This window comes from Labrus mixtus, chromosome 21 (genome assembly GCF_963584025.1).
Source record: "Labrus mixtus chromosome 21, fLabMix1.1, whole genome shotgun sequence".
NCBI classification, from domain to species: Eukaryota; Metazoa; Chordata; class Actinopteri; order Labriformes; family Labridae; genus Labrus; species Labrus mixtus.
In genome coordinates, this window is record NC_083632.1 from 12,087,977 (window position 1) to 12,109,878 (window position 21,902).

Genomic DNA, 21,902 nt, shown 5'->3' on the forward strand with positions numbered 1-21,902 from the left:
CTGCATACATGAAATCGTGGTGATTCCTCTAAAAAACATGAATGTCTTTTCTGTATTTTATACCAATCTATCGTGTACTTTTTATGACATCTTGATAAAGGAAAGCCTGACCAACTAAAGCACTTCAGGAAAAGTTAAAATAAAAAATGTTTGAATTCTGTCAATCTATAAATTGAGTGTTGACAGAAGGCAAACTGGCCTTGAACAAAATTTGGAAAGAATAAAACATTTACAAAGTCATACAAGCATATCTGTGAGGCTGTACTTGCTAGCATTGTCACAGTCACAATGTTAGTAATAGCATGCTTGTGCTTCGCAGACCACGTTTATCCACTGTTTAGCAAGCCAGCATTTGCTAAATAAGTTAACTATATTTAGAGCTAATGCTGAGGGGAACATTACTTTTACAGGTATTTAAAACATTTTAAAAACATAGACACTATTGAAAAATAGCTTAAGTTAGTTCAATACATTAGCCTACATGGGGAAAATGTAATGTCTGCTACCAAACTTCATGGTAATTCTTACATCTATTCTTAAGATATTTTAGTCCGGAGCAAAGGTGGACCTCACATGTGGCCACTAGTATACCTAAACAGGAAGAGAAGCTACGTGCTACTATGAGGCTAAAAGCTGAAGTCAGCATGCTAACATATAGTGACAATGCTAACAAGGGGATGTTTAGAAGTCAATGTTAACTATGTTCACTAAGTAAGTTTAGCTAGTTAGCATAGCATTTGTCAATTTATGTGAACACTTAGCCCAGCTTAAGAGTGGGAATGTAATTCATTTTGTAGGCACTTTGTCGTAAACTAAAATAACAGAGAAATTGAAATTGTAAATGGCTTCACTGTTAGTCAGGAGATTCTGTACAGTGGATAACCTTATACGTTAACTAACGAACATGACAGACAACATTTTAAGGCAATCCAAAACTTTTAGATTTTTAATGCTGGACAAAGGTGGCAGATGGACTGAATGATCTTTTAAGAGAAAATAAATAAATAACTTACTTCAACACCACACCAGTATTAACGTTTCCAAAAAAAGGCAAATTTATTGCAATCTTAAATAACACAATGTATTTCAACTCTCAACACTGTATGAGATTGTAATTTACATGATGTTAAATAACATAATTAAATCTGTTGAGAAATCAATTATAATATAAAAAGAACAGATCATAAGAAAACAGAAATAAATAAATTTAAGACATACCCCAAGTTTCACATTCACTATTTCTGTCCCGTTCAAACTACTCTATCAAGCAAGGTCTGTAGAAAAAGACAATGAAAACATTCATTCTGCATAGTCCCAATGCAAGTTGCATTTGTATGCAATAGATATTATGTCTGTTTTTTATGTTCACATTGACTGTGCAAACCTTGGTGGCTTGACAGGTCTTTTATTTCACATCCTAAACTCTGTATCTACTCTACTTGATGACTGAATGAGGCCCGAACCTAATTCATCCTCTATCTGTTAATGCTTAAATAATCTCCATCATAAAACTGTCTGGCCACTCCTTTTCATATCCTTTCTTATAGTAGTGTATTATAATATGGCAAAACTTTGTTTTTGTTTGCAATAGGTTATAACAGCTCAACCATTTTGCACTGCCAGTTTTATGCAGCAGGCAGAACAAGATACACTTACAGACTGATAAGACGGACAAATGGACAAGTACATACAAAACAACCCTACAATGAGTTTGCCGGTACATATACATGACTGTAATTGCACAAAACAAGCATTGTGACTTATGGGAGATCAAACTTGAACCAGTTGGTTGGATTTCAGGAGGCTTAATAATGTCAAGACAATGAAAGACGGTGAAACTGACGGAGGCCGACAGGCAGTACAGCAGCTTTTCCTGCATCTTTGTTGAACAGTCCCAGACATGGAGATTCCTCTTTCACAAACTCTAAAAATTGTGTAAGTTGAGAGTGCAGGGCTCAGAGCGTAAAGGAAATCACAAAAGGACCACTAGAAGGCGCCTACCATAAGTAGTCTTTTCTGTATTCATGTTGAATTGTCTCTGCAAGGTGGTTGGCAGTGTTTCTTTGGCGCCCCCTAGCTGGGCGACAGGGCAGGACTGTTCTCTGTGCTGATGTTAACCAGGCACTCGCTGGACTTGAGGCTGGCGAGAGACTTGCAGCTACGGAGGGAGGCCAAAGACCCACAGAGGCCCATCATGGAGGGAGTGTAGTCCTTTTCTGGAGAGGTGGGACAGACATGCAAACGGATCAGTTCAGGAATTTTGTGAGGGTGTTTACCTTCTTATAAGGGTATGTTATGGTAACTCTGTTAGGTATGGTTTGTAAAAAGTCACCTGTACACCAGGCTCCTCCATTCTGTTTCCCTTCCATCCTCTGGGAGTCTGAATCAAGGCTGATCTCCACCGACAGCAGCTCTGTGCTGGGGAAACTCCTCCTACGGGTCGATAGAGGTTAAGAAAAGCTTCATGACAGACCTAAAACAATTATTTTGGCTGAACAAAATTGACAAAAAATCTAGTAGTATTCAATATCAAATAGATGGTGAAATTAAAAGTAAGAAAGTATTCAGTATATTTGACTTGTTTTGGTATCTATTGTTAAAGCATAAACAATTGAAGTTTCTACTTTATTTATTTCTCATACATTTTTTAAAGCAAAAATGCAAAGCAATTGTCCCTTTCTAAGTTATCTTAGGGTTTGGTCTATATATCGGTCAAAACACAAGACGTGTTGGCAAACCTGCGGAACAGCTTGATGTCGTCTTGGCTGTTGTAAGCTTGCAGCGTTGGCCACTGGTTGACCAAAGGGATTGGAAGGTTTTTGGCCAGATGGGTGGAGTCACAAGGAATCAAGCTGGTTCTGACAAACATACAGATAAATGAAAAAACAGTATATTAAAAAAAAACATATCCATGCTCTGGTAGAGATACAACAAAAGTTTTAACTAAACCAATAAAAATGGTTGAAAACTGGATTTAAGACGAGGGTCTATTCACAACAGTTTCCATTGTGCAATTCAGTGTGTTCGTCCTTTAACTGAGGACTATGGGCATGAAACCTGGACACTACATTGTGTGTGTATATCACTCACAGTTGCTCCTGAAGCTCAAGCACTATGGCCTCCAGGTCTTTTTTCTCCAGCTGGCTGTGGCTCTGTAGCTCCTCCAGTCGGGCCTTTAGCTTCTTGTTCTCTGTTTCTGTGTTCTTGAGCTGGGACTCACGCAGCCGCACAAGCTCCTCCAGGTAACCCTGCAAACGCACATCTACGCTGAGTGAAAGGAAAGGAGAAATACACCCCTCTGGAACAAATGTAAAACATTATCCATATAGGGTTTTCCCTATTTTTCTCATACCAATGCAGAATACAAAAACACTCCATTTCAATCAAATTGGGTTTAATTGCCCAAAAACCAAAAAGTAACCTATACATTTTGACACAAGCAGGCCTTGTTTGACTCTTAAGACTTTGATCTTATCTTTAAAATGTTATTTATAATATACCAATTGTTTTCAGGTGAGTGTAAATCTAAGTCTAAAAAGCAATGTATAGCAGAAGTCTACACGCAATTAAAGGAACAGTAGGCCTTGCATTGTACATTTGGGGAAATACACTTTTGTTTTGGATAAGTTTATCTCTTATTTTACGTGTTAAACACCAAACTACAGCCAGCAGCTAGTTAGCTTAGCTAAGCATAAAAACAGGAAAAATAAAAATCAGCCAGCTTTACTCAATAGGCACATAAAAAACACCATAAAAGATTACATATACAACATGTTGTTTAAGTTCTTCATTTGGCCAAGCTAGCTGTTTTCCGTGTCCAGTCTTATAGTTTATCTAAGCTAACACCACGCTGGCTATAATTGATACTATCACTATAAGATATTAGGTTGGCATCCAACTTCTCTTCTTACTTTAGGAAAAAAAGAAAATTAGGCCCTTTTTCCCCCAGACGTTTAAAGTGATGTCTTCAAACAATCTTATTCTCTATATGTTTTTCATTTTTAAAAAAGGATGACTGCACACCTTTTGGGCGTTGACGATCTTGAACCTTTGCTCCATCTTGCGACACTTTGTGCTCCAGCTCTCCTCATCAGTGACCAGGGGGACGTAAGGATGCTCTGGTACACTGTCATCACTTGTGCTGCTGTCAACACTCCGTCTATCATCATCATCACTCAGATAATCATAACTGAAACAGAAAGCAGACAACAAAATGTCTTCTACAAAATAAACTCTTGCAAAAGACATGTAGCTCCTATCTGGTGTGACACAGCGACCACCTACTTTGTTTCATGTTTTAAATGGTTTCAATTATCCAACTCTAAATGAAAATACAACCTAGAATGATTCACTGGAAACATTCACTTCTTACATTTTCTTTCTTTGACTAACAGCACAATCTATGCTCGCAATGTTGTATTCTGTTTGAGGATAACTAGCCAATTTCTTTATTTTAGCAATTTGGGCTAAATTGAAGACATTTCTGACACTGGAATCTGTAAAAGTACAACCCTTCTGTCAGTCTGAGGTCTGACAAATCCATTTTTACACATTGTCATTTACCTTTGTGTGAATTTCAAGTATGGTGTGAAGTCAATCACAGCAGATGATTTCCCATCAAAGGCCTCTCCTTTCAGACAGAAACTGAAGAACAAAACACAGAAAAAAACAATTATACATGAATCTTAAATGATCAGTGTGATGTACAATAATGTCCAAGTGTAAACGTAAAGGTTTCCTCACCTAAAGTCTATGGCTCCAAGACCTATGAGCATCCCTGTTAGTACCGTGGCTTCCTCTCTTAAAACAATGGCTCCTTCTGCATAGAACCTCCTAAAACACAGAGGCATTAGATACAGACGGGATGTTCAGGTAGGGATGGTGTGATTGTATTGTATAGGCAAGTGTGTGTGGAGCTCCTCACCTGGTCGTTCTGCTGTCCCTCAGAGCAGTAGCGATGTATTCAGACAGCCTCTTCTCCATCAGAGCTACTCTCATCCAGGCTCGTCCCTGAAAGAGTCCCCGAATGTTCATAGGTTAACTTCTGATAGCCTCATTAAAGAAAAATGTGCAGAATGACGCAGGACGCATGTTAAGACGTAGTTCAACTCGTCACTATGGTTCAGTTTACTCAAACTGTTTCAGATTTTTTTAAATTAAGTCGTTTGTTTTCTGACATTTGGACATTAGTCTTTTCGATCACCCTGATTTCCTTGTAAACACAAATGCCAGTTTAAAATGACTTATGAATAAATGTCACTTTCGCTGAAAGCAGTTTTCTAAAACATTGGATTTTGTAGGCTGAAATAAATGAATTGCATCAGAGTTATTAGTCAGCAGTTTTCAAGTTATTTACTTTAATTATCATTCCAGAAAAGAAGTAATGCATCACATTTTTTTAAGAAGAATGATTGAGTTTAAAATGAATCATTCTTCTTAAAAAATGACGAGCACAAACTAGAGGAAATGTAAGGATCATTGTCAAAATAGTCAAAATGACATTCAAATGATAGAATGATGGATTGTTGTCTGTACCAGCTTACAAAATGATGCGTGTATTTTCCATAACTGTTATTACAACAACTGCATATAGGACTTGCCTTGGCTCGTGAGCTGCTGATGTTCTCCATGCTCTCGATGCTGCTGATGCAGCTGTTTGGGACTTTAGCACATGCCACACGGATGTAGTCCCAGAAACTCCTCTGACCATCGAACCAGCTGCCTGAGCCTAGAAAGAGATTGTAAACAGAGATGTTGAAGGCTATTTTCCACGTTGTTATTTTGAGCATACAGGTCATGCATGAGAAGTGAACAGATGGTGGAGTCTGCACGGTATGAGACTTGTAATGTCTTACCTTGTTCAGGTTCATTTGAAGTTGTTCTAACATGCAGTCTCTCCCTGAAACATTCCCCCTATTTAAATGACCTGTTACCACTGTTACTGACCAAAGTCACACATTTGTAAGACATGCACATAGGTGTTGGTAGTTTTGTTTATTTTAACCTTATTTAAATGTCCTGTGTTTGACATCATGTTTGACAGAATTTATCGTAAAGTTTATTGTATATTCTAAAATGTAATGACTATTTTAAAGGTGATGCTTTATGTGGACTGCAGAGCTTAATTATGTTTTTTAACATAATTGTTCATGTTTTCTTTTTAATGTGGACCCCAGGTAGAATACAGCGAATGGGGATCCTAACAAATAAACAAATACCTTTAAAGCGATGACTGAGGATGTGTTCAAGGATGGATGCGAAATTGATGAACTCCTCAGATGAATCATCGATGGGCTCGGCTGTGTATTTCTCCAACAGCGTCTTCACGGAAAACCTGTTTATGAGAGAGAGAGAGGGAGAGAGAGAGAGAGAGAGAGAAAGAGAGAGAGAGAAGGAGTTTGGTTGCCAGTAATACAATCATGATAGGAAAAGCTTAGTAAGAGAGTTTAATGGATTACAGCTGTTTCAGTTGTCTGTATAGACGACATGAGATACTTTATAATTAGCCTTTAAGGAATCTGATGATAAACTAGGTGATTTAGAATACATAAGTCGCTGTGAGGATCTTATCAATAATAACAAAACCTGTAAAATAGAAAAACAAACTATAACAAGTTAATCAGAAAGCACTTTGTTCACCTCACCTAAAATGTCATTGTTGTTGTTGATGTGGGTTTCTTCTAATAGTCTCACTTTACTCTCAGCTGTGTAACACTCAAGCCGGATGTCAGCCATTTACCGAGAGGAAGAAGTTTAAGGAGTTTCAGGAAGCTCCGGCAACTCAATTTTCTTCTTACTGGACAGCTCAAATATACGCCTTTGTCTGATGTAGTCTATTAACCGCTGTACAAATGCCTGCTCATGATTCACAATGATTCAAGGCCTATAATGAGCACACGCTTTGTTCTTAACCAAAAGGAACAGCAACATAACCTTTACCTATGTCTATAATATATGAACACAAACCCAACAAGATGAAGCCAAGCCGGTGCTATTTAACCATGCTCACAAACACAGTTTAGTCTGTAGACATGCTAACATGAGGTCAACTGAAGTACCAAGGAATTGTCATTAGTCCTGCAGGCTTCTGGTTATAAACTGGGACAAATGTACCTGATGATGGCGCTACATGAGAAGTCAGAGGATAACCCCAGTGATTACATTTCATCCTGAGGTGAACATTTATACCTGCCATGATTACACATCTGTATTCTTGTTTGTATGATGTTTAGAAACAGACCGACTTGTCCACAATGTATCTCTTTGTTCATAAATGCTCGATAAACTAAAGCTTTTTTTATTTTTCATCCTATTGCATTGATGAAATTATTACGTTTTTTTTTTTTATGTAGGCCTGTTTTATCTGATTTGTTTGTGTAAGTTTATTAAAAGTTACAATAAACAGGAGACTAATAACTTGATATTGATATACACTGATGTGTCATACATTTGTTTATCATACTTTTCCTGATTCGATGCAATCCTCTCGACAATTGGTGAGACCTTCTTCCATAACACACACACACACACACACACACACACACACACACACACACACACACACACACACACACACACACACACACACACACACACACACACACACACCCCACTGAATCTTAAAACCCCCTCAAGCTGTGTTGTTTATTTTGGGCTACATTAACCTTCTCCTGAATGGACCACTCCTAAATATTTTTTCTGGAGTCTAAATAATTCAGCGGCTCTATTTGCTGCAAAAACACCTGCCAACTGCTGTTTGTCCGGTGCCACAGTGATACGCTGAGGGCTGAAAGGGGCCATATGGGTCAAAGAAAACCTTAGTAAACACAGCCTCTGCAGTAGAAGAAGAGGTATTATATCTAATGTATATCAGCCATGTTTTCCTGACTCTGGTATCCCTGACTCTGATTTTAGGGGCCAATACTGTTTTCAGTCAAGTTTGTCTGAGAATTTTTACACGTTTTTCTTGACGTGTGTAGCCTTAAAGATGATGCATATCCTAACAAAGGCAAATGAAGCAAGTGACTTCTCTCCCCATTGTTCCAACGAAACAAAGTCTCATTGAGATGCCCTGACTGTGGCCAGATACTGGACAATAATCGGTTGACTATCCTCAAAATGAGCACAGTCCCCCCATGTTTTCACTTTATAACAGACAGCAGGGAGTGGACATGACACAGCTAGGCTTGCCACTGGTTCAACCAGCAGAATTTCAGTCTCGTTCACCTGCACATATACAGCATAGTAGCTTTTGTTTTAAAGGTGTTCTACATTACAAAAAATATGACCGCCCAGACTGTAGACTCTAGTCTCGTTCAAAAAAGAGGAATTAAACATTTGTATGTCTTCAGACTCAAATTCCAGTTTAATTTTGGCTTTTACATCACTGACATGAATCCTGGCAGAAGAGGCAGAGCAGTCATGAAGCCAGCATTTACAAAAACTGCTTTGCTTTTGAATGAATGATAGCAGCCTTATGGCAAGATCTAATGAATGTGTCGGCTGTATATCTGCAGGAAGAGAGGGGCCTTGGAAATGAAGAGGGACTGTTAAGTTGTTCCCATTGATATTCTTTATATCAGGGATATCACTGACACTACCAGGAATTAGATGATGATGTGTATTTCCCAATCTAAAAGAAGAAGAGAATGAATCTAATAAAATGAATGACTAAGGTTCAGTTTCAGTTTCATGGTTGTAAACTCATGGTATCTTGAAAAACTAGCATGCAACCATCTAAACAATGGGGGACGATTAATTATTTACAACTTGCCATTAATTGAACTTATTTTTCTAGCCATTTGGGGGCAGCTGAAACAAGCAATGGACACATCTTTGGCAAATTATCGCCAAAGAAAATGTAAACAAAGGGCTGTTTGGGCAGTGTGCTGTTAATCACTCAGTGTGACACCCACCCAGCAGCAGCAGCAGTTTCAGGCATCAAAAATTACAAAAGAGAAACAATCCACCTTAATTCTGATGGTCTTGTTTTCTTTTGTACAGTATGTCATAAAGCCACATCATTATTATTTTAATTCCATTTCATAACCTGCTTAAACCCCATCAGAGGAGCTGCGAAGTTGGGAGAAAAACCTTCTAGCTCAGGTTTTGGTCTCAACCAACATCTGACTATTTACATCCATAAATCCATTATCTGTCCCGTCCAAGCTCGCGGGAGGCTGGATCCAATCCCAGCTGTCGTAGGGTTATAAAGGCGGGGTACACCCTGGACTGGTTGGCAGTCAATGACAGGACTTTCATATACGGTAGCGACAGACAAACCTTTATGCTCTCACTCACATCTAGGGACAGTTCATCGCCTAACATTTTAGTTGGCATGATAAACACACATGTAAACACAGTCCCTGTAGGCTACTCCCTCTGTATGTGTTCCAGCTGTCAAAGAACATTTATGAGCTAATCATCATTTTTTAAAAACCCCACACAGCCCAATCAGTCCTTGGTGTAGGCTACAGGCCTCAGACTGTCTCCCTGACCTAAGTCCCTGGGGTGCCAGCAAGTCCTTGCCCCTTGGAAGGTTGTCGTCATAGCAACCACGCCATGGGGGGGGGGGGGGGGGGGGGGGTGAAAATAAATCGTACTGACAAAGATGACACAGCTAAACTCGCACAGAGACCCGTATGTACGTTGATGATCAGCTAGTGCATGCAGGAAAATGATTCAATAATAAAGGTCGTTAATGCAAAGACAGGCTTCGTGTCGTCACAGGGCCCAGTGACGACACAGAGTCAAAAAAAAAAAAAAAATTGGACTTATTACGAAGATGACGTTAGCGTGGATGTCATAATATTTCTGTGTCATTTCGTTTATGGTAAAATCAAAAACAAAACTAAAGGCCAGTTGTGTTGTGTAAAAAAAAGAAATAGGCTATATATCGCGTCAACTTAAAATAGCCTACATCAAGGCTTACTTATTCTCTACATATCAAACCTATCATATGTTACAGTAGCCTCTGCATAAATACAGTTTCTGCATTCACTGACCTGCACACGGTGATGAGGTTTTTTCTCTCCACCGCGACGTTCCGAGTCGATGCTTTTTTCGAGACATCTCCCATGGCCATCGCTGCCTGCACACAGCCAGGCTCCATCTATGAGGAGGCAGCCCTGATATCAAAGGACCCCTCCCTGTCGGCCACCGTCCCTCCTCATGCACTTCTTCAGGATGCCCGAGAGAGGAGGATGCTGCTTGCCCGCATCAGAGCAGCTGACAGCCGGCAGCAGGAGACATCAGAAACACCGTAACATGCAGTGTGTTGGTGTGGTTTTTCTTCTTCTAAATAGCCTACCTTTAAAAACAACTGAGGACTGGATTACATCTGCTCTCTCTCTCTCTCTCTCTCCGCCCACTTTTTTTATTTCACAGTGACGTCATTGGACCGGCTCTCATCCCTCATCACGCACATTGAACATGACGAATCACCAGTGATTTGAGTGACATGTAAACATCTACATTTTTGGAGCAGTTATCATGCTGCACCAAAATCTTTAAAAGTTTTTAAAGATTGTAAAATGACTTAAATACCAAAGATTGAGGCTATATTGTGTGTTTATTTACATATTAAAACAACGCCTATTAAACCAAAAAGGTAAAGATGACGTCACATAAAAAAACCCAATGTTACTATTGAGTAGAAGGCTACATTTGTTCTGATTTGGGAGGGAATTGGCTAAAATTTAGAGAAAAGATGCAGCCAAATAAACATGAGTTACAGTATGTTATATCATGAAATAACTTCAGAGAAAATTAAAGACTATTAGGAAGAGACAAATTTGCAGTAGCCTATGTGGTATGATACAGGGCCTACCATAATATGCAGCCTATTATTATTAGGTATAAGGTATTGTATAACTGTATTATCCAATTTTTATACTATAATGAACTGAACATAATTTTTATCTAGCCATCAAAGACCTGTTTGCACGAGGAACCATGGTTAAATGTTTTGACGGTAACCGATGGTTTTTCATTCCTTGTTGGACATTAACTTCTGACTAAAGGTTTTACTGTGCGATAAGGATGATATCATCAACACAATCACCACAGTCATCATGCTGGATCATCTCCTCCCTCTGTCATTTCCGATCAGCACCCATTTTACTCTCCTCCCTCTTTTCCTTCATTCTGTGTATTAGATGTCTGATCAACTGTATAGTGTCATCAGATGGTGACTGTGGTCTCCAACCTTTCCCCCCCTAATGAGCTCACAGCTGGTTACCACTATATGTTGGGGGTTGGGGGTTGTATGGCTTTTTTTTGGTCCTGGTATAGAGGAGGAATCACTCATGCATATATGTATCTGCTGCTCCATATGTTTGGATGCTTCTTATTCTTCTTGTGGGGATAGCAGAATTATGAAATATCTCAGTGATCCAAACTGTGATTTGAAGTTAAAAGATGTTGAATCAGTGACAAGACTGTTTTAACAGATTATTATTATTATTATTATTTTTTTTACACAAACAAGACTTATTATTTAAATGCTCACTTTATTCATAAATTCATAAAAGTAAGATAATGTCCTTTAAATCTTGTGTATAGTACTTTTTAAAAATCGATTACATTCGTGCGGTGGGTATAAATAAAGTCTTGTGTTCCTTCTTTGCTACCTTAAAGTGCTTATCAAGTCTTGATGGTTTTAAACAAAGAGAACAGAAACAGTGGTGCTCCTGCTGGTGTCAGTTCTATTTCATCTGAGTTTATGTGTCAACTTCTACTGAGAACATCTTTATTTCCTGCATTGTTTTTATTTCAGCAGCAGGGGGCAGAGCATTATGTTTCCTTATCCGGGCAGTTCAATGATTAATGCATTTCATTCATAGGGACTATGGTCAAAGTCCCTATGGATATATATATATATATCTATATATATCTATATATAGATATATATATATATATATATATATATATATATACGCGCACACACACACACACACACACACACACACACACACACACACACACACACACTAAAAATGATATATTATAATATAAATTAACTCCTTCAGGCCTCAAATTAAAACAATTATATTTACAATAATTATTCTTCTTTATTATTTTGTCCAAGTGTTCTTTTGTTAAAGAGTTTTATAAAAAATACCTAGACTTCCAAACAATAAATTGAAAACTATATTAAATGTGAAATTGCTTACAGTGTGCATGTAATACAGAAGTTTAAGTTCTCACTGTGTTCCAGCTCTTAAGTTGCATTAATATGTGATTTGATGTTTTGCTCTGAAAAAATATTAATAAAAAAGTTTTTTACAAATCAAAGTTTAGTTACATTTTATTCAATTAATCTTCTCCAAAACGTCAAGGCATATTCAAAAATATTTATTAAATTACCAGACTTATCTAACATGGTTCGTCCCTAACACAGATTAGTTTTGTCTTTACTGGACACCCAAACACTCCTAAAACATTTACAGACACAGTTTCCTGTCTGTTTGTCTTGTGAATACTGGTGACCTGTGCTGCAGGTTTGTCCCTCATAGTACACAGCAGCTCAGGAGTCTGTGGCTGCGAGCCGAGGTCTGAGTGAAGCATGTGAAATTCTGGACATTGTTGTGAGGGTTTTCAGGGGCAGAGGTCACACAGAGCAAGGAGCTGGGGTTTGTCTTGTGAAAAGCAAAAGGTTTTTCTGTCAGCCCTCAGGGACTACCAGGCTGAGAAATGGGGCTGAGTAGTCAAGATGGAAAAAGACTAAGGTACAGAGAAAAGTCCAACCTGTCTAGAAAATGTCTTCTGGACACATCTCACTCTTAAAACATATTTTAAAAAGCATATTTAGCTTGGTAGAATAACCAATAGGTGAAGAGTACCTCTTCATAAGAGTATGAAAGTTGTCTAAAGTTAAAAAACTGAGAAGCAAAGCAACAGATTCACATACAGCAACTGCACTTTGAGGTCTGTCCTAAGACTGTCCATCTGCAGCTTCTTCGCAGATTGTTTTGCTTAATTGTTCTTCCATGTTAAATTAATATAAACACAAGTACAATTCATGAATACCGGAATTTTTTAAAAATTTCTGGTAAACTAAATCCACCAGAAAATTGTCCCAATTACTTCATGTTGGAATGAAGCATAACCCAAACCCTTATAGCTGAGATGTTGCAAGACGGCATTGTGTTGTTATCTCTGGATTTTTTATAGAGGTCAGACAAAGTAGATCCAATTGGCAAGGAATTACAGATGTCAGGTTATTTGACTCCTCAAACATGTTGTTTCAAAAGTGGAGACTGAAAGTTTTTTCAGAATACCTCCGAAATTCACAGAACACAGTCAACCACCAATTGCTTGCTCAGCAGGTCAGCACTCTTGTATTTGCAGATTCAAATCAACAAAGAGGTTATACAGATAACCCTGCGTGAAGCCAGAAAAATGTATTTCTGTCATCTACAGAAGATCTCATCTGTAGATCTCATCTACAGAGCTCTTCTGTCGTCTGCATGAGTTCCCTATCAGGTTTTCGCGTCTCAACATTTAAACAAAAATTACAAGATGGTCTCCAGTTCTTTTAGAGATGAGCAGCTCTCTGGATTTTCTGCTCCAGGAGTGTGTGCTGAAGATGCTCCATGACTTTTGGACTCATCATTCCCCTTGCTAGCTTTGGTGTGCCGGGCGATAACGCCAGACTCCGTCCCCCCTGGCTTCCTTACAACCATCTCTTGTTTGGGGCCATGTGTCTCAGTATCACCAGGCAAGTACCCGGGCAGGCTGTTTGGTGGTTGCAGAGAGCCATGGCGTTGCATTTTGATGCCTGGCCCCACACCTGCAGCTGAGGTAAACGATAGATTTCTGGGATTGGCAGCAGACAGGCTGACGCTATAGTTGGTGGTGTGAGACATCATGCCACCGTAGTAACAGCTGCCTCCACCGCCACTGCTGGTCATCCTCGCTTTCTGTTTTAGGTCCAGGGTGAGGCTGCGTCGTAACCACGCCTTCTTCACCTCTGCCTGCACCTGAAAACAGGAAGACAGGGACGTATATTTCCTTGATGGTCGGACAAGAAAATGTAACATATTTTCAACTTTGAATCTAAATGAATGCATAATTACCTCCCCATTGCAGAAACAATAGATAAATGCCACAAAAAAGCCCTGAAAAGACAAACATCAGATTATGTTAAAAAGATGTCGGCTACAGAATATATCTGTGAATATAAATTACATCCCAATGCTGAACAAAACTACTTGAAAATGCTTATTTGCCGTAGCTAAGCATACAGGCTATTTGAGGTAGGAAGCTAGCCTGGCTAAAAAAAAAGAAACCCACTCCAAAGATCCAAAATTAACATGTTATATCTCTGTATTACATCAGAAAAAGTATTACAAAATATTTGTTGTTACTTTGCTGATCCCTCTGTTTCCATCTGTATGATAAGCTTAGCAAAGCAAAGCTAGCAATCTTTTGGCTAGCTTAATGTTAGCCTTAAGAAAATAGGGTCAGATGTCTTTACGCATGCAGCTCTCAGCAAGAAAGCCCACACATGTGATATCAAAAATCTAACTGCTTTGAGTGTTTTAAGTATTTTGGTATTATTAAGATTACAACAGAATGTGGAAAAAACAAACAGAAATCCTCATTTATGTTGATGGAATCTGTCCTGAAACGTGATGCTGATTTTGAGAAGAAAATTATACAACTGGGGTTTAGTCGACAATAATATCACAACATGCATGCAGAGTTAAGAGTGAGTGAATGTGCGTTCTGACCTGTGATGAGTTGAAGAACATCTCATAATGCATCTGCACCTGCCACAGCAGCCCAGTCACCTCAGTGTAAGGCAAAGCCATGAACACCATGTAGTGAACCCCAAACAATGGCATGAGGACTAACGTAGATTTGAGCAGCTTGCTGCAGACAAACATGACAAGACCGTAACATTTATGATGATGACATGTTTGGAGAAATGTTTGAATTATTTTTGTACAAATATGATTCTTGGAGCCTTTATTGAGTTACCCATATTGCTGCCGAGGGTCCAATTTACCAGTGTTTGTCTCCCACAGTTTAGAGGCCAGGACACGTATTATGTTGACAAATAGGAGGAAATTCACCTGCACAGGCAGAGACATACAGTAAGGTATCAAATGTACTTTAACGTAAGATGTTTACATTTCTTTTTCTTACAACAATGGCTGCCAAAATTGGAACTTGATAGATCCACTTCAGGTTTCCTGCACTGATGTCCCAACATCTGAAAACAGAAACAGAAGAGCAAAAGTGTGATACATGCGTAATATAAATAGTAGTCAGGGAAATGCATCACATGACTCACTGTGTATCAGCTAGCGATGCTCGTGCACTGACCCAAATGGACACAAACACAGCTGGAACACCTAAGGCCAGTAAAGGGATATGTTTGGAAACTGTTGTTCAGTTTTTAAGTTGTTGGCTTGATATGTGACAACAGAGTATCCAGTGTGATGCTTACTTACCCCAGCCTATGATTGTGAGGGCCCACAGGTAGTTTTTGTCAGAGAGAAAGGCCATGAAGATGAGACTGTGCAGGTACAGCCCCTCCACCAGGATCCAGTAATGATTAGTTGCCAGGAAATAAAAGAAGAAAGTGACAGCAACTTTACAGCCAGCCTGAGGACAAAGAGGAAGTGGAAGGAAATCTTAAAAAGATGCCATAAAGTGCAGAAAAGTGTACGAGCTTGATTTATTTTTTAAACGATTTCAAATAAAAAAAATTTAAAAAAAAAAGTTAAACACAGTTGAAATTTGGGTTAATAATTTAAAAAATAAAACACTTTTTGCCAAGTACCAGGATGTTGGAAACCACTCTAATTTCTGCACAAACATATGTTGCTATTGCTAGTTAGCTTAGCTTTGCAGAGATTGTAGAACATTTAAAAATAAAGCGTACTGCCACGTCCACATGGGTAGCCTATTAGCTCACTAGTTAGTATTGTATATTGTGTTTGTTGACAGAGATGTATAGTAAATGTTGCCCTTCTTCGAGTGAAGTTGCCTGAAAAAGAGCAGACAATCCAACAAGTTAGACCACTGCTCATGTTGTTTCAGCACTTCGGTTGTTGTATGGAATACATCCAAAAGTAGCCTTTATTTTTTTTTAAAAGATTTATTTTGGGGCTTTTTGTGCCTTTAATGGAGAGACAGGACAGTGGATAGAGTCGGAAATCAGGGAGAGAGAGTAGGGAATGACATGCGGGAAGGGAGCCACAGGTGGGATTTGAACCTGGGCCGCCCGCTTGGAGGAGCAATGCCTCCATACATGGGGTGCGCGCACAAACCACTGCGCCACCAGCGCCCCAAAAGTAGCATTTTAAACCTTAAACTTTCAAAGCCAGCTCCTTTTTTTTCTTCTTTTTACTTTTGTATAGGGCAAGAATAGTTTTTTCCGCCTCTGTTTCCAGTATCAAGAATACAACTCTGGACAAATGCTTACGAATATCAAAAAAACACACCATCTGGGGCTTTTGTGGAGTGTAGTCATGGTCAGCGTTACTGTCATCAGATATGTTGTAGAGCACAGCGTCCTTCACGAATATGCTGACAGCTCGACAGATGAAGGAGGTGAAGAGGTGAATGTGGATGTAATTGCGAGTGCAATGGAGACGCCTGAAATGTGTAAGTGAGAGAGAGAGAAAAAGAGAGAGAGTGGGATCTTAAGTGGAATTTAATCAATTTATTTCTAAAACTGAGGCTATTCTAATAGTTATATGAACTTATATGAACAGTTGGCATACGATGAAACTTCTTTATATTTTTGTACATATTCCTTTCTCAACGATTAAAGAATTATGTATAAGTTTCTTACTTGAAATAGCAGAGGATGGAGACCGCCACCAACAGTGATGCTAGGGAAATGGAGTAGCCAACCGTGTACATGAGATGTAACCTCTCAAACACCTTCTGAAGCAGAAGAAATAACTTTGAGTATGCACATTGGCATGTGCACAGAGAAAGGGAATGTGATGTTGAGATGTTTTTATCTTCACAATTTAAAACTACAAGTCTGTAACAATTTAATACCAAACACACAAATTCAACCAAACCAGTAAACACACACTGTACACATCCCAACTAGCACTTATGTGCGTACCTCTTCTTGTCTCCTGTGGTTGGAGGTCAAGTATGTGGTGCACTCGGTGTAGTTGGCCCATGTGCGGTTGATAATGGGCACCTGCTCCCAGTTCCCTGCAGTGTCACACTGGCGGTAGGCACGGCCTGGGTTTCAGGAGAAACAGACAGCATTAGTAAAAGAGGCTGCAATCAGTAGTTGATATAGGCTATAGGAATCAGGACAAAGCTTCTGTTGCATTCATTTCTGTATGTTAGTGAGTGATGAGCTCTCCTACCTCTGTGGTTAAAGTCGTAGATGTACTCTGGACACAGCACTGATATCAGCTGACCAGCTCTGCTCCGAGGCCAGCAGATGATCCCGTCCCACTCTGGGTTACATTCACCTTCTTCACCAGTAAAGGAAAACAGATGTAAGGCGACGGCATAGTTTGGGCTTTTCTACTGAATTGTGTGCAGTATGTAGGTAGGCACAGGTCCATGGACCCAAGGAGTCTGAAGGCCCCTGTAATAGGCTTGTGTCATTGCAAACACACTTGATTCTGTAAGAAGAAAGCGTGCTCCAGTGACATTTTTTTTGTGTAATTCTGCTCGTTAGATATCATTTCGCCTTAAAACACTCGCAGAGTGCCCAATTTTAGCCCACTTGAGAAGGAAGAATTTAGATTATTTACATAACTTCTGTGAGGAATGTTTGGTTTGTGTTGACTTTAGCGACCCCTGTGGATAAAGTTTGACCTCTTTCTTCTTTTTGATCTTTACCTGTACAAGCATGAGAAGTGTTCAATACCAGAATTTCTCAAGCTCCCTTAGAAATGGTCAAATGAGTCACTTACAGTGAATCTTTGCAAAGGAAAATATAAGAGAGGGCACTTTTTTTCTTACATTTTATTTGTCTTCTCTGCTTTTGTTGGTCATAAAGAGGCACCAGTATTAACTTTTATTTCATAACCAGCTGCTCATAGTAGCTCGATGTGCAGTTACACAAACGTATAAACACTTCATTATAAGTTAATTAAAACCCAAAACCCAACCATGCTTGTGGACATGATTGTCAGTGTGGATGAGCAAATACTACAAAGAAAGGTAAAATGAAGACGGAAGAATGAACCACAGTTAAACTTGGGCTTGTGCTGTGTATTTGTGAGTTTTTTCCTGTGCCACTCGCTAGAGTCTTCATACTAGGACTCTGTCACATTAAATTCCTCCTAAAATAGACCATTGAGGCAACTACTCATCAGCTTCTGCGTCATAATCTGAATGAGAAATGTCCCTCTATTGTCTGCCCCTGAATGCATTTGTGTAATATCACAGATACTGGTCTGCAGGATATTGGATGGGTGTTGCATCTGATGCCACACAAATAGCTGATGTAATAAATACTACTTTTAATTATATAATTCGACATGAACTTACTGACTGATGTGTTGTGGCTTATCAGGGTTCCAGCTAACTTTTCTCCTGCGAGAGACGGATATGAAATGAATGAGAGGATCAAAATCAGCAGACAAACCTTTAACCAGGGCCATTTGAGCCTTGATGCTTCTTTCACACTTGGCGTGAGCGCCAATCAAAACGTAGATCTGCTCGTCTCGCGTGATGACATCATCTGAGTCTATCTGTCGTCGGAAGAAAGAGAGACACAAATTATTAGGACAAGAATGCAAAAGATGCTAATTGCTATGACATGGATTCAGTAACCCTTTTTACTTTTAAGGACAATAATTACTGCATCAGTTGGACATATTAATAAAGCTTTATGACCTCATCCATACAGCAAAGACATTCTCACATTTTATGTCACAATAAGATCACTAAGGTCCTCTACAGAATTGCTTTAAACAGTCATACTGATTCACAAAAAGTAATGATTAGATGTCCTCCTTCAACGCATGCAGATTAGAGATGTACGTCTACCTGGCTTTTGATTTTGAGTGAGTGAATATGTCTATAGGGGTCTAATACTGTTCCTTGATTATTGTCGAATACTCAAGAGAAGCAACACAGCATTGAAGTGGCTACTATGTTTCCATTTGAAAACATTTCACTCCCTCAGAAGTCTCTTTCCAACTGAGGTGCTCTGTCAACTGCAAACACTGTCAGGGATCTGATGTGCTGCCTCCAGGTGTTGTGAAATAGTTGTGTTAGTTTGCGGTATGTCATGATCCTTCGCCAACCCCTTTTTCTTCTCCAGCAAGGGCAGCCTCTGCTATCCACATTGGGGTCTTGTCCTCAGGACCAGCATGGCCTTGTTAGTGAGAGCTTTAGGCTTCACAATCAGCTTTGTGTTTCCTGATGCATTTCACAACACAGCAGCAAAACTAGCAACTAGAGAGCTCATGTGGGGATTGTTTGACAGATGACGGATATCAGTGAGAGACAACATGAGGCAGAAGTGGAGAAAATATATATATACAGAAGAAGGGTAGTTGTTGATGTTCATTTATTTTATTTAGAGATAAGACAGTGGATAGAGTCAGACACCCCGGGAAGAGAGGGAGTGGGGAGTGACACGCAGGAAAGGAGCGACGATCGGACCCACACCCGGGCCGCCCACCTGGAGGAACCCATCCTCCAGACACGGGACGCTCACACACCAGCCACCAGGCCAGCCGGCCACCCTCCAATTATGTTTTGTCGTCAAATGTTGATGTACTTGAATCCATTCATTTTATGCTACTTTATCTGCACTCTGCTAAAGGTCGCAAAGAAATATTCTAGCTTCTTCTTCTACATCCTTTTTTCTTCCTCAAGAACTAAAGACAACTTTTCACTCTTTTTTTTTGTAACAGACCGAAACCCAACTGGAACCCTTCATGTCAATAGATATGTGATTGCTAACGTTCTTGGCATGAGCGGTTAAAATAAACCAGCAATGGGTGAACAGTGTTTCCACTATTGTTGCTCTAACATTCCCTGCAGTGATCAGTTTTGGGAGGACATTGTTAGCCAAAGTCCATACAGTCACAACCTACTGCTTGGTGTATAGTGTACTGTGGACACACAATCAGTCTGGCTGTGTTTATTTCTGGCTCTTTGTCTACAATCCTTTAAAAAAAGAATCTATTGATCAGAATAATTAGGCTAGTGCAGGAGGGTTTCATGCTGACAGAGAGTGTTAGCAAATCAATTAGATTTAGACGTCTCTACTCTCTCTGTCGCAAAATTGAATTCACTCTCTCAGGCCTTCATGCAAAAGTGATTTTCAGGCTGACTGACCAGCAGGTTGTAAGTCTGCCAGAAGACGACGCTCGGGATCGACCCGGGGGAAGATGAAGAGAGGGTCGGTGGTGGAGATGCGAGAGGGTCGGACTGCAGTAGGTGAAAGGTCAGAGGGGTACAGGGTAATGGGGGTTTGTGAGGTGAAAGCGGAGCCCCGGTGACACCTGATGGTGAGATTAAGGGCGTATATTTTGGCGTCCCTGATGCTGGTTTGAAGGTCTTGGTGGTTGATCTTCACAGGTTGTTGTCTCAATTATGGAGAAGTCAGGTGCATAGCTGAACAACCTTTCTTCATGTCTCTTATACCACTCTGTTATTTTCAGGGGAATAGACTTTGGCCCTTTGTGTGTGAGAAAAAAACATTTGGCTGTTGAAGGCTTGAAATTTATTTCAAAGAAAAAATGTTTTTTGGTCGCAAGAACTTACAAATGTCCCAAGGTTTGTCAGCTACATTCATCAATATTAATAATATTATTTTCAGAATCATAATCAGAAATACTCTCTGTATTTTCTTAGAAATGTTTAGCTTATCATGGACTTTCTAGCAGTACTGTCTCACAGTACCTTACCCTGGTTGTGAAAAAAGCATTTACTTTGCATGACTAAGGCTTCACTGTCATCTGGTTTATAGCTTTCACATCTCGGAATAAACTTCACAATAGATTTAATATGGGAAAAAAAATCCTTATTCCTCAGCAGGCTTGCAGAGTGTTGTATGTTCCCTCTGGTTTTTGAATGGCTGGCATGTTTCACAAAGTACAAGATAAATCAATGTCCAAAATTCTAACTATCAAAGAGAGTCACAGGCACTAGAATATGTCCATATTTGGCCCAAAGTGCAACAGAACCGGAGTGTTATTTCTGACTCAGGGTGATATTATAGTGTTAGATATGATGCCACTGTGTGAAAAGTTTAAATTTGGAACATAAAAAGCATCCTTTGTTGAAGTTTGCACCGGGTGAAGAGAATGGAATAAACTCTGTGCTGTGATTTCCCAGCACAAGTGTTTGCTTTCCACTTAAGAAAGATCCACCTGAACTTGTGTTTGCACAAATGAATTTTAGAAAAAAAAAGTGTTCATGCATGGCTCATAATCATGCTTAAATTTAGATCATTTAGGTCTAAATCTAAAGGAAAGCGAAAATAAACAATGTTGCCCTTAGAGGAGCACAATGACACTTTAAATGACTGGTAAACAATTGGTATTTAACAAAGTTAAGATACTAAATAATCAATTACCCAATCATATAAATACCTAGAATAAGAGGAGGGCACTTACCAGCGCAGTTACGATCATTACACTGTGAAAAAGAGCCAGAGCAGCCGTTCCCTGTGCAGACAACATGATGTCTCTTTTTTTACGGTTGACTTAAGCAGGACATTTCATTATTATGATGGTCCTCATGGTGCATTTAAGGAACTTGTATCCCAGAGTAAAGGACTCTTCTTCTGCGGTGTCCCATCAGCCTTTGAGGATGTTCTTGTTCTTTGGATCCTTTGAAAACACCTCTCTCCTTCTTTCTCCTTGAGGCTGAGTGGACATCACTGGTTAAGTTTAAGGGACCATGAAGAAGTAGGTGTGCACGGAAGAGAGAGAGGGGAGAAA

The 21,902-nt window shown here is 39.4% G+C and overlaps 2 protein-coding genes across 3 annotated transcripts; both read right to left on the reverse strand.

Moving 5' to 3' along the window:
• Window positions 1-1,031: 1,031 nt before the first annotated feature.
• On the reverse strand, window positions 1,032-10,369 carry rundc3ab (RUN domain containing 3Ab). The gene is made up of 11 exons (XM_061028620.1): window positions 10,005-10,369; window positions 6,219-6,334; window positions 5,601-5,728; window positions 4,925-5,010; window positions 4,744-4,833; window positions 4,564-4,644; window positions 4,024-4,189; window positions 3,091-3,248; window positions 2,739-2,858; window positions 2,333-2,433; window positions 1,032-2,216 (listed from the first exon to the last, which is right to left on the reverse strand). The coding sequence occupies exons 1-11, from the start codon at window positions 10,109-10,111 to the stop codon at window positions 2,074-2,076; spliced, it is 1,296 nt and encodes a 431-aa protein (XP_060884603.1). The 5' UTR covers window positions 10,112-10,369; the 3' UTR covers window positions 1,032-2,073.
• A 1,920-nt stretch (window positions 10,370-12,289) lies between these two features.
• On the reverse strand, window positions 12,290-21,902 carry pth3r (parathyroid hormone 3 receptor). Of its 2 annotated transcripts, none has more exons than XM_061028886.1 (13): window positions 21,576-21,902; window positions 18,587-18,692; window positions 17,352-17,462; window positions 17,096-17,220; window positions 16,811-16,902; window positions 16,458-16,611; window positions 15,462-15,615; window positions 15,302-15,362; window positions 15,154-15,220; window positions 14,986-15,080; window positions 14,736-14,877; window positions 14,079-14,120; window positions 12,290-13,982 (listed from the first exon to the last, which is right to left on the reverse strand). In XM_061028886.1, exons 1-13 carry the CDS (start codon window positions 21,639-21,641, stop codon window positions 13,515-13,517), a joined length of 1,683 nt encoding a protein of 560 aa, XP_060884869.1. In that variant the 5' UTR covers window positions 21,642-21,902; the 3' UTR covers window positions 12,290-13,514. The 2 variants fall into 2 exon arrangements, with proteins under 2 accessions (XP_060884869.1, XP_060884868.1); XM_061028885.1 differs by having other exon boundaries at window positions 16,811-16,905.